At 39.3% G+C, this 12,948-nt stretch overlaps 1 protein-coding gene across 1 annotated transcript; it reads left to right on the forward strand.

Annotated features, from left to right (window-relative positions):
* The first annotated feature begins 5,960 nt into the window (after positions 1-5,960).
* LOC137620072 (uncharacterized) lies at positions 5,961-6,401 on the forward strand. The gene has a single exon (XM_068350347.1). The coding sequence runs from the start codon at positions 5,961-5,963 to the stop codon at positions 6,399-6,401; it is 441 nt and encodes a 146-aa protein (XP_068206448.1).
* Positions 6,402-12,948: the final 6,547 nt, after the last annotated feature.

The raw sequence follows: 12,948 nt of genomic DNA on the forward strand, positions 1-12,948 counted from the left end.
AAAGCTTTTGGTTATGCTGAATTAATTTTTGCTGTTTGCCAAACCGTATCTTCTAAGCTGACGCCATCAGAAGGAGAAGTCCAAAGCTTTTGGTTATGCTGAATTAATTTTTGCTGTTTGCCAAACCGTATCTTCTAAGCTGACGCCATCAGAAGGAGAAGTCCAAAGCTTTTGGGTATGCTGAATTAATTTTTGCTGTTTGCCAAACCGTATCTTCTAAGCTGACGCCATCAGAAGGAGAAGTCCAAAGCTTTTGGGTATGCTGAATTAATTTTTGCTGTTTGCCAAACCGTATCTTCTAAGCTGACGCCATCAGAAGGAGAAGTCCAAAGCTTTTGGGTATGCTGAATTAATTTTTGCTGTTTGCCAAACTGTATCTTTTTATGCTGAATTAATTTTTTCTGTTTGCCAAACTGTATCTTTTTATGCTGAATTAATTTTTGCTGTTTGCCAAACTGTATCTTTTTATGCTGAATTAATTTTTGCTGTTTGCCAAACTGTATCTTCTAAGCTGACGCCATCAGAAGGAGAAGTCCAAAGCTTTTGGTTATGCTGAATTAATTTTTGCTGTTTGCCAAACTGTATCTTCTAAGATGACGCCATCAGAAGAAGTCCAAAGCTTTTGGTTATGCTGAATTAATTTTTGCTGTTTGCCAAACCGTATCTTCTAAGCTGACGCCATCAGAAGGAGAAGTCCAAAGCTTTTGGGTATGCTGAATTAATTTTTGCTGTTTGCCAAACCGTATCTTCTAAGATGACGCCATCAGAAGGAGAAGTCCAAAGCTTTTGGGTATGCTGAATTAATTTTTGCTGTTTGCCAAACCGTATCTTCTAAGATGACGCCATCAGAAGAAGTCCAAATCTTTTGGGTATGCTGAATTAATTTTTGCTGTTTGCCAAACCGTATCTTCTAAGCTGACGCCATCAGAAGGAGAAGTCCAAAGCTTTTGGGTATGCTGAATTAATTTTTGCTGTTTGCCAAACCGTATCTTCTAAGCTGACGCCATCAGAAGGAGAAGTCCAAAGCTTTTGGGTATGCTGAATCAATTTTTTCTGTTTGCCAAACCGTATCTTCTAAGATGACGCCATCAGAAGGAGAAGACCAAAGCTTTTGGGTATGCTGAATTAATTTTTGCTGTTTGCCAAACTGTATCTTCTAAGCTGACGCCATCAGAAGGAGAAGACCAAAGCTTTTGGGTATGCTGAATTAATTTTTGCTGTTTGCCAAACTGTATCTTCTAAGCTGACGCCATCAGAAGGAGAAGTCCAAAGCTTTTGGGTATGCTAAATTAATTTTTGCTGTTTGCCAAACTGTATCTTCTAAGATGACGCCATCAGAAGGAGAAGTGCCATCAGAAGGAGAAGTCCAAAGCTTTTGGTTATGCTGAATTAATTTTTGCTGTTTGCCAAACTGTATCTTCTAAGCTGACGCCATCAGAAGGAGAAGTCCAAAGCTTTTGGGTATGCTAAATTAATTTTTGCTGTTTGCCAAACTGTATCTTCTAAGATGACGCCATCAGAAGGAGAAGTGCCATCAGAAGGAGAAGTCCAAAGCTTTTGGTTATGCTGAATTAATTTTTGCTGTTTGCCAAACTGTATCTTCTAAGCTGACGCCATCAGAAGGAGAAGTCCAAAGCTTTTGGGTATGCTAAATTAATTTTTGCTGTTTGCCAAACTGTATCTTCTAAGCAGACGCCATCAGAAGGAGAAGTGCCATCAGAAGGAGAAGTCCAAAGCTTTTGGTTATGCTGAATTAATTTTTGCTGTTTGCCAAACTGTATCTTCTAAGATGACGCCATCAGAAGGAGAAGTCCAAAGCTTTTGGGTATGCTGAATTAATTTTTGCTGTTTGCCAAACTGTATCTTCTAAGATGACGCCATCAGAAGGAGAAGTCCAAAGCTTTTGGTTATGCTGAATTAATTTTTGCTGTTTGCCAAACTGTATCTTCTAAGCTGACGCCATCAGAAGGAGAAGTCCAAAGCTTTTGGGTATGCTGAATTAATTTTTGCTGTTTGCCAAACCGTATCTTCTAAGCTGACGCCATCAGAAGGAGAAGTCCAAAGCTTTTGGGTATGCTGAATTAATTTTTGCTGTTTGCCAAACCGTATCTTCTAAGCTGACGCCATCAGAAGGAGAAGTCCAAAGCTTTTGGGTATGCTGAATTAATTTTTGCTGTTTGCCAAACCGTATCTTCTAAGCTGACGTCATCAGAAGGAGAAGTCCAAAGCTTTTGGGTATGCTGAATTAATTTTTGCTGTTTGCCAAACCGTATCTTCTAAGCTGACGCCATCAGAAGGAGAAGTCCAAAGCTTTTGGGTATGCTGGAGAAGTCCAAATCTTTTGGGTATGCTGAATTAATTTTTGCTGTTTGCCAAACTGTATCTTCTAAGCTGACGCCATCAGAAGAAGTCAAAAACTTTTGGGTATGCTGAATCAATTATTGCTGTTTGCCAAACTGTATCGTCTAAGCTGACGCCATCAGAAGAAGTCCAAAGCTTTTGGGTATGCTGAATGAATTTTTGCTGTTTGCCAAACTGTATCGTCTAAGCTGACGCCATCAGAAGAAGTCCAAAACTTTTGGGTATGCTGAATCAATTATTGCTGTTTGCCAAACGTTTATCTTCTAAGCTGATGCCAATAGACGGAGAAGTCCAAAGGTTTGGGTATGCTGAATAATTTTTTGCGTTTTGCCAAACTGCATTTTTTAAGCTGAGGCCATTAGACGGAATACAAATGTTTTGGGTATGCGGAATCAATTTTTTGCTGTTTGCCAAATTGTATTTTCTAAGGTGAAGGCATCAGATGGAGAAATCCTAAAATTTAGGTATGCTGAATCAATCTTGGTGTTTGCCAACTGTTTCTTCTAAGCGCACGCCTTCAGACGGAGAAATCCAAATGGTTTTGGATATGCTGAATAAATTTTCACTGTTGGCCAAACTATCTCTTCTATTGCTGACGCCTTCAGGTGGAGAAATTCAAAGGTTTTGGGTATGCTGAATGTATTTTTTGCTGTTTGACAAACTGTATCTTCCAAGCTGACGCCATCAGACGGAGAAATCCAAAAGTTTTTGGCATAGAAATCCAAAATAGATGCCATAAACAACAAAAAATTTTTGTTCTATGTTTATTACGCCCATATTTTATCTTTGGGTGCATACCGTCTTATATCAAATCGTCATAAATGTTATTTTACATAAGTTATCATATGTGTGAGCATTTAACTTATATAATATCATTTATAGTCATTCCAAATACAATATAATTTTTTATACGTTAACACGCACTACTCTCATACGAATTCTTACGAGTATAGTTATTCAAGTTTGAAAACAGAATCCAACTTGGTTGTTAGTAAATATTCTATCTGAAAATACCTTTAAAATACCAGCTAAAGAATGAAAATGATCGAAACAAACATATTCCACACTAAACTGTATCCACAAACATATGATAAGACACCATCATTAGTTATTTAATAATAATAGTTATGTTTGATCAACTCCAATAGTAAAACGACTAGATTGTTGTCTTCAGCAGAAATATGAATCAAAGGGATAAAAAAAAGTAATAGAATATAAGTAAACAAACAATTATAAAAAATATAAAAGAAATTATAACATAATGAACTAATGATATACTTGTAAACATAAAACTGTATTAAAGAATATATTGTTTAAATACTTAGTTGACAGCAAGACCAAGAATGTTTACAAAGTTTATATGACACCATATGTACAAGAAAAAAAAAAGATACACAAAATATATAGATAAATGTAAAAATGAAGCTGATCAGTCAAAATATAACAAAAATTAACCTGAAAAACAAACGTGACTAGGAGATGATTTTGTATTCGAAACATAAAGCAGCTGGAAGGCAACACAAAATAGTTTTTCAAAAGCACCAGTATACAATCAAATATACACCCTGCATTAGTAAAAAATGTAAAATAAATAAAAAAAAATGTAAAATTTAAAAAAAGCGCATATTAAGTGTTTTGGATTCTTAACGACCATTCATACATCTTGTTTTGCACTCACAACTAAAAAGTTCCATGCATGAATCTGGAGCTAGGAGTAGGAACATCAGCTTGGGCCCAATGCTACGGCCTCCAATTATTCCATTGTACCAACCGTGTGTCACACAATTGTACATAATTCCTTTTGTATATATTATGCTTGTATCTTCGCTCTTCCCTCGCACTAAAACGAACATGAAAATTCATGTCTGCTGTTTTCCTCTGCAACATTGTCATTTCCTCGAACATGTATTTTCCTGTTGCCTTGAGGTTTTGCATATAAAGGAGAGTGTTCTTTAATATAGCACTCAGTTGATTGCTTCCTGCCTTTGAGTCACAACCCTCTCTCGGCCCGTCACATTGGTGACCCCCGAGTGACTCGCTCCTCCCGCCTGCCCCCCCCCCCCCCCCTCCACCTCTCACCGTTACTATGACGCCGTCAACGCATACCTTCTGCAGCAGTACTCGCTGTCGCCAGCCGCCCGTATAGCAACGCCTTTTCAGCTCTCTCAACAACCGTTGGGGGACCAAAGGGCTTCGCTCACCCTCGGGAAAATGACCAGTATCACTCGCCTGCAACCTGCCGCAGACAGCTCTCCTCGTGGGGTGAACCTACTTCGTGCCCTTATGGACAGCCACTTCATGACCTTCAAAACCTCCATCAACGCCTCCGCTCGTGACGAAGAGGACACCTATTCAACTTCAACCGAAGCTGACGTGAATGCTGTAGGACACACACGCCTATGAATGCCGTAGGACATACACTCCTATGAACACCGTAGGCCTTTGAATGCCGTAGGACACACGCCTATGAATGCCGTAGGCCTATGAATGCCGTAGGACACACACGCCTATGAATGCCGTAGGCCTATGAATGCCGTAGGACACACACGCCTATGAATGCCGTAGGACACACTCGCCTATGAATGCCGTAGGACACGCCTATGAATGCCGTAGGACACACACGCCTATGAATGCCGTAGGACACACTCGCCTACCCCGTGACGAGCCGGAGCGGCAACACAGCCACCCATCATCCAACACTCGCTTGCACCCCAACCATCGACTTCTACAGCCACTCACTGCCGCTAATCGGCGCAGTTTTTACTACTACCTCTCCAGATTCAGGGCACCTATTTAACATGTTCAGTATGTCATTTTTAGAGGGGGAGCCATATACCAACCGTGTGTCACACAACTGTACATAATTCCTTTTGTATATATTATGCTTGTATCTTCGCTCTTCCCTCGCACTAAAACGAACATGAAAATTCATGTCTGCTGTTTTCCTCTGTAACATTGTCATTTCCTCGAACATGTATTTTCCTGTTGCCTTGGGGTTTTGTATATAAAGGAGAGTGTTCTTTAATATAGTACTCAGTTGATTGCTTCCTGCCTTTTGAGTCACAACCTTCTCCCTCCTTCGTCACACCATTGTCTCAGGGAAAAGCAGTTCTGGGTTTTACTTGTCCACCTGTCGTCGCCCTCAGCTGCTTGGTAGTGGGATTGCTTGATGTGAAACGGAAGTATATTACTTGTTGAGGGCAGTCTCTCTGGTGCACTGGATTTAACAAAGGAATTTGCGCACTTCGTTAAGTGCTGTGACATCGGGAACGTTGTATACTATACATGTAAAAAATTGTGTCTTCTTTGCAGTTTCTCCATTGAGCTCACCTTGACCTAGATTCTTAAGGAGTTTAATATGTTCTTGAAATCTTTCCAACCAGTTTTTTTTTATGCCTTGAGGTGTCGTTGTTCCTGCCTACAAGCAAACTTTTTCACTGGACATTATGTGAAAATGCTGGAGAAGTACCACACATGTATCACACACACTCGTACATTGTAACGACATTTCTGTTTATCTATTATATTGTTGTATCGCTCAGAACATCTAAAGCTTCCCCACCCCCTCGACTGTCAAAGCACTGTAAGAATTCTTGGGCATGATCAACTTTTATCACCATTTGCTGCTAGCCATCTCTGCCACTCTTGCCCCCCCCCTCCCCCATGCTTCCCTTAAGGACAAGCCAAACCACCTGAAGTGGGATCCCTTTCAAGAAGTGGCTTTGTGCAACACAAAGAATGCACTATCAGCTACTGATGCTCTCACTTTTCCCGGGTCACTTGCACCTCTCATTCTCTCCACCAATGCAAACAACATCACTATTAAGCCAGTCCTCGAGCAGGTGGTCAATGGCTTTCCCTGCCCATTGGCCTTCTTCATTAGAAAACTGTCCATGGCAGAGTCTGGCTCCTCTAACTTGGACCGCGAATTTTGCCACTTCTTGGAAGGCACGCCTTTTATCTTTCGCAGGGACCACATGCCTCTGGTGCACTCCTTCACTGGACAGTTCGATGCCCGGGCCGCCCGTCAACGTGGCTGAATACAATTGTACACTTCAGTAAATCCCTGGGAAAATTAATCTCGTTGCCGATACTCTGTCATGAAACACATTGGCTGCTATTACCCTGGGATTGGATTACAACATCATGACAGAAGCCCAACGAAAAGATCCATAGTACCAAGTATGTAGGACATCCTGCACATCCCTCCATTGGGAGGACGTCCCTCTCGATAACTCCAACGCCATCCTCTTGTGTGACCTCAATACTGGTAGATCAAGACCGTGGATACCTTCTCCCATGCGCTGATAGGTATTTGAATTCAATCAGGGCCTTTCACATCCCTCTCGCCGTTCTACTGCACAGTTACTGAAGACAAAGTTCATTTGACATGGCATTACTAAGGATGCAAAGGACTGGGTCTGTGCCTGTACTTCATGCTAAACCTTAAAAGTACATCGACACACGGATTCAGGAGTGGGTATCCTACTTCAACCTCATTGGCGATTTGTCCACATTCACGTTGATATTTTAGGTCCCCTACCCAGATCACAAGGATATCATTATCTGTTTACTGTCATGGACTGCCTGAAGCCATTCCCATTGAAACTGCAACGTCTGCCTCCAGTACATCTGCCTTACTCTCAGGATGGATATCGATATTTGGTATCCCTGAGCATATTACTTCCAAGAATGATACCACTGGTACCTCTCAGTAGTGAACATCATTAGATAATCTCCTGGGTATCACCCTTCCTCAGACAACCACATACAGCCCTGCTGCCAACGGTATGGTTGAACGTTTTCAACCTAACCTCAAAACAACTTTGATGTCCCGCTGCAAGGACTCCAACTGGTTTACCCAGCATCCCTTGGTCCTCCCTGGACTAATGACCCCTCCTAAAGATGCCCTGGATATCTCGGCAGCTGAAATGGTGCATGACAACCCGTCATTCGTCCCTTCAGAATTTTTCCCGTCTGCAACCTCCTCCGACAATCTCCAGCTCCTATGTCACTTTATGGGAAAATTTACTCCATGCCATCAGAATTACAAGCCCCCCGCTAAACAATACATACTGGCAGATCTGCACTTGGCAATGCTTGTTTTACTGTGCAATGAAACTAGCAAGCACTCATCAATGCCCTATGCATGGGCCCTTTCCTCGTGATATGTCGTACGCAGAAAGCTTTCTTCCTCAATATGCATGGAAAAGAAGACTGGGTCTCCATTGATCACCTAAAACCTGCTTATATCCTGGCAGGTGACCCGCGTACAATACGCCTCTAAAGAGCAGGGTGCCCTATTTCACATGTATGTCTTTTTTAAGGGGGAAGCCATGTACCACACGTGTGTAACACATACTCAAACACTGTAGCGGTACTTCTGGTTTTATTTTTGTTTTTTTGTATACTGTTGTTATTGCTCTCCACTCGAACTGAAAACCTGTTTATGCCTGTATCTGTTTATATCAATCTGTTTGAATTTTTGTGACCTTCTTTCACTGAAACTGTTGTTATAAAAGCTCGCTGTCTGTTGAAATAAAGCTTGTCGCATCTACGCCGTCTCTCAGTTACCACCTAACTGACGACACTCAAAGAGGCTTGAATTTCCACACAATGAAGAATTATCCTTGTATCTGCCTTTCCTTGTCAGGCTTTTAGTGCATCTGTACTCCCTTCTAGGTCAGATGATTCCACTTTTCCTTCTTCAACAAATCATCCAGATACCACAGCACTCCTGTTTACTGAAGCTGTCAACATCAGTTGCTGTGAAAGGGGGTTTCATGTTGTCCCACTTCCCTAGAAGTAGAACATCCCTTCTTTCAATCAAACTTAGAATACCCACTAATTCCAAACCATACCCTGTCATTATTTCAGATTTGATTGAGTTGTAGTACCTGTCGAACAATACATCAATGTACTTCAACAATACTCCTTTCCTTTTATAGAACAGCATTAACAAACGCATCAGTGAGGTCCCCAAATGTAACATCTGTGGTTTCCGAAGAGAACACACTAGTGCTTGTCCATCAATGACGAGTGTAGCTGTTTCACTTATATCTGTCATATTTATGCTCGCAGAACAAGGTATACCTGTTGTGAGCTCATAGTACAAATCTGCTTTTGATCCAGAGCGATTTTCATTTGTCTCAGGGAGAGCAGAGAGGGAGTGGAACTGTTATTCATTCATGGGCCAATAAGTCTGAGAGGTTACACGTGGACCCCTTTCATAGTCAGTGATAAGGCATTGGATAACTTATCTTTCTACCTATATGGATTTCTCGATACCTTTCTGTTTGGAATCATTGTGTTTAACATCATAGAGTGACGCATAAATTAGCAACATATTTTTGGGAATGGATACCAAAACTTCACCTTTCTCGAATCTTAAAAGTTGAGCCTCTGTCCTATGAAGTTGTTTAACTTCTCTTGGCCTTTTAATTTTTTATCCCTTTTATGGCAATGTCTTTGGTTGCAATATTCTGAAGGTCATCATGTACCTCATCTGCAAATAGTTTGAAGGACTTCATGAATGTAAGAAGTCTATCTTCATCGTGGTTCTCTTGTACTTGCCTTCCCATGAACGACTAGTTGTACGAGAAGTTGTGCATATCATTTAGGCATTACCCTGCAAAATGTGAAATTGGACACCACAAATGTTCGTCTAAAACTTATGGATACAAAAATATGAACAATGAAATATAATTGGAGCTATCTAGGTTTCGGACGTTTTATCTTTCATTATTTATGGGAATGTAGAAAAATGCTACAAATATTATTTCCATTAAGACGTAGTTCCTCCTTGGAGAGCTTGCACGTTGTGCTATAACCATTATGTTTTTCATTTGAAAACACACCTTGATAATAGCCCCTTTTTACACATACTGCAGCCATCTTGCAATTGTCTACTCAAGTAGCAAAACCTAAGAGATACAGCTTGGCAAAGTCAAAATGGTTTCAACAATAAAAAATATCATAGAAAAACTTATTTGCCAGCTTTTAGTCAAGAATGCATGGGGATTTTTATTTAGCCATATTTTCAGATTTTTTTTCATACAATGAAGTCGCGAGTCACTTGGCAAAGATATGCCATAAATCACATATCATGTTTGATCCGCTGCACGGCTAGTTTAAAAGGACAGACTGCCACACTACAGCGTCACGTCCTAATGTCCCTGCCTGGCGATTTTCAGGACTGTGATTGGAAACCTGTTTAAGCTCAAGTGCATGCAACCTCAACATCCTTTTCAGCTAAGTATGGTGAATTTGGGGTAGACTATACGTCTACCTGCAGTGTCATCAACAGTCATTCCCTGGTCCTCCCTGGGCCTAGCTTAGGTGGAAAGGTGCTTGGGCACTCATATATACATATACATATAGATATATATATATATATATATATATATATATTATATATATATATATATATATATATACATATATATATATATATATATATATATATATATATATATATATATATAATATACACACACACACACACACACACATATATATATATATATATATATGTGTATGTATATATATATATATATATATATATCAGTCTCTAGGACATTGTCCTACTTGGGAATTGTCACTGTTCCTTGCCTCTACCATTCATAAGCAACCTTTAAACCTTCAAGTACCTCAACCTTGCCTATTATAGAGTGCTTTGTCCTTGTTTTTTCCACGGAGGCCTCACCCCACTCTACCATTAAATGTATCAACGCAACATTTTTATGCATTGAAAGGATTGAACAGGAGGTGCCTGTGTTAAAGGAAAGCATCACGAAACTACTTATTTATCGAAATCATGGAAATATCAATTTCTTAAAGTATATCCGCGGTAAATAATTGTTATTTTGTGACATTTTTCAAGTAGGCTACACGAGCGGTGTGGCACGTGCAACAAGTATAATCAATAGTGAACAAAGAAGTAAACAAACAAGATGAAAGGCAATTTCCTTGACGATTTACTTAACCATTTATTATCTTAGAATACTTAATCAATTTTCCTTTTTGACTTATTTGCCCTATTCATGCCAATCCAAGTCGTTGATAGGTAAAATGAATGTGTAATTTTTTTTTCTTTTGTTTTTCTTTTATCTAAGTGGTTATACACACTCTTGAATATTTATTCCGAAACGTTTGTATTGTGTTGTGGCTCTATACGCTTACAAACACTGAAACACACAGAGAGTATATAATTGCACTTATGCATACAAGGCACGCACACTACCAGGTAAATGGAATTTTCTTTAAATTATCATATACATTAGGCTTTTTATTCATAATTTTTGAGCAAAATTGAAGAATATTATAAAAAGATCTTAGGAATTTGCTGTCATTATAATGAAATGGTGATGTGATGGAATATTTTAGAATGCTTAATTTTTCAAACATTCCTCTTCTTTGTTATTTCGGAATGAATATACTCATCAGACAATTTTTTCTTTTTCACCCAGCAAGGTTCTAGATCTAGAAGAAGCATTCAGGTAACGTAGTTACCTTTTGACAGACGAGTAATTCACGAATGGCCTTTAAACTATGTAATAAATGTCTTAAATAATGCTGCCTTTAATAACAGTGGATATAAGATATATATATATATATATATATATATATATATATATATATATATACATATATATATATATATATATATATATATATATATATATATATATATATATATATATATATATATATATATATATATATATATATATATATATATGAACAATAAAGCCGGACGAAATACCACAACTCACTTAAAAGATGAATTTAACAATTTTACTTATCTTTAATTTCGAAAACAATTTATAGAAAAGCACAAAATGAAACATACGCTATAAATGTTTTGGGGACAATATTAGTAAACAATCATTATTAAAGTATCATCAACATCCATCATTCTTAAAAGCATCCGGGATGCAATAGTCTGTGTATTAGAATAAGATAATGTACAATGGTTTTAAAAAAATGTAAGCAAAGAAAAATGATTGTATGAATATGATAGATAATGTGAATTATTAAAGTGAATCTTTATTTTTATAATTATAAACCGTTTCCCTAAAACGATTGATCCTGTCAGTAGTTTCCTATTAGTTCTCGACAAGAGACTATATATATATATATATATATATACAGATATATATATATATATATATATACATATATATATATATATAATTATATATAGATAGATAGATATATAGATATATATATACATACATATATATACATATATATATATATATATATATCCATATATATATATATATATATATAAATATACATATATATATATATATATATAGATAGATATATATAGATATATATATATATATATATAGATATATATATATATATATATATTATAGATATATATATATATATATATATATCGTCGTCGGCGCCCACTCGTGTCCGAGTATTGGGTTCTGTCGTTAGCCATCAGCCTCCTATCTATGGGGTGGGTGCTTGTGTCTGATGTGGCTGTTAAGTCCTAGTCTGTGGTGGAAGAGTCGCGGACAGTGTTCACAAGGGAGGGTAGGTGGTGGGCGGGGCTGTTCTAATCGCTCTCTCCTTTTTCTCCTCCTAGCCTCCTCATTTTGTCTCCTCCTCTCCTCGAAGTCCACGGTGCCATGGTGTACTGTACTCCTCCAGGTTTTCCTGTCCCAGGCTGTTTCTTCCCATGAGGAAGGATCGATGTCAGTTAGAGCCAGGGTGCGCTTTAGTTGATCTTTATAGCGCATTTTCGGGGCTCCTCGTGGTCTGGTGCCCTGGGTCAGATCTCCGTAGAATATTTTCTTTGGGAGCCTAGATGGATCCATCCTATGCACGTGTCCTATCCAGCGGAGGCGGTGGTGGATGATGGTGGCCTCCACGCTGGTCAGCGAGGCACGTTCTAAGACTTCAATGTTGGTGGTGTGGCTCTCCCAGGGGATTTTCAAGATCTGCCTCAGTTTCATTTGTTGGAAGCGTTCTAGGTTTTTAATATCATTTCTATATAGCGTCCATGTTTCACATGCATACAGGAGCGTGGAGAGGACTACTGCCCTGAACACCATTATTTTGGTGGTCATTGTCAGTGCGTGGTTGTTAAATACGCGGCAGTTGAGTCGGCCAAAGGCGGAGTGGGCTGCCCTGATCCTGTTCTCCACGTCCTTTTTGCTTGTGGGAGCTGATGTTAGGATGCTCCCTAGGTAGGAGAACTGGTCTACCTGTTCTAACGGTTGGTCATTCACTGTGGTATTGAAGTTTGGGAGCATCAGTCCTGGTGGATGTTGGACGAGGGTCTTGGTTTTATCTGTGTTGACTTGCATCCCAAAACATTCGTAGGCAGAGTTGTATGCATCAGCTAACGACTGCAGGTCCTCTGCCGTCTGACCTGGGGTGGCATTGTCGTCAGCATACTGCAGTTCTCGCACTGCACACAAGGTGGTCTTGGTTCTGGCGCGGAGTCTGGCGAGGTTGAAAACGGCTCCATCCATGCGGAAACGTAGGTCGACTGAGGGTGTGTCTGGGGGAATCTCGTTGAGCATTGCTGCGGTGTATAGCGAGAAACACGTTGGGGCCAGA

The sequence above is a fragment of the Palaemon carinicauda genome, chromosome 26 (genome assembly GCF_036898095.1).
Source record: "Palaemon carinicauda isolate YSFRI2023 chromosome 26, ASM3689809v2, whole genome shotgun sequence".
NCBI classification, from domain to species: Eukaryota; Metazoa; Arthropoda; class Malacostraca; order Decapoda; family Palaemonidae; genus Palaemon; species Palaemon carinicauda.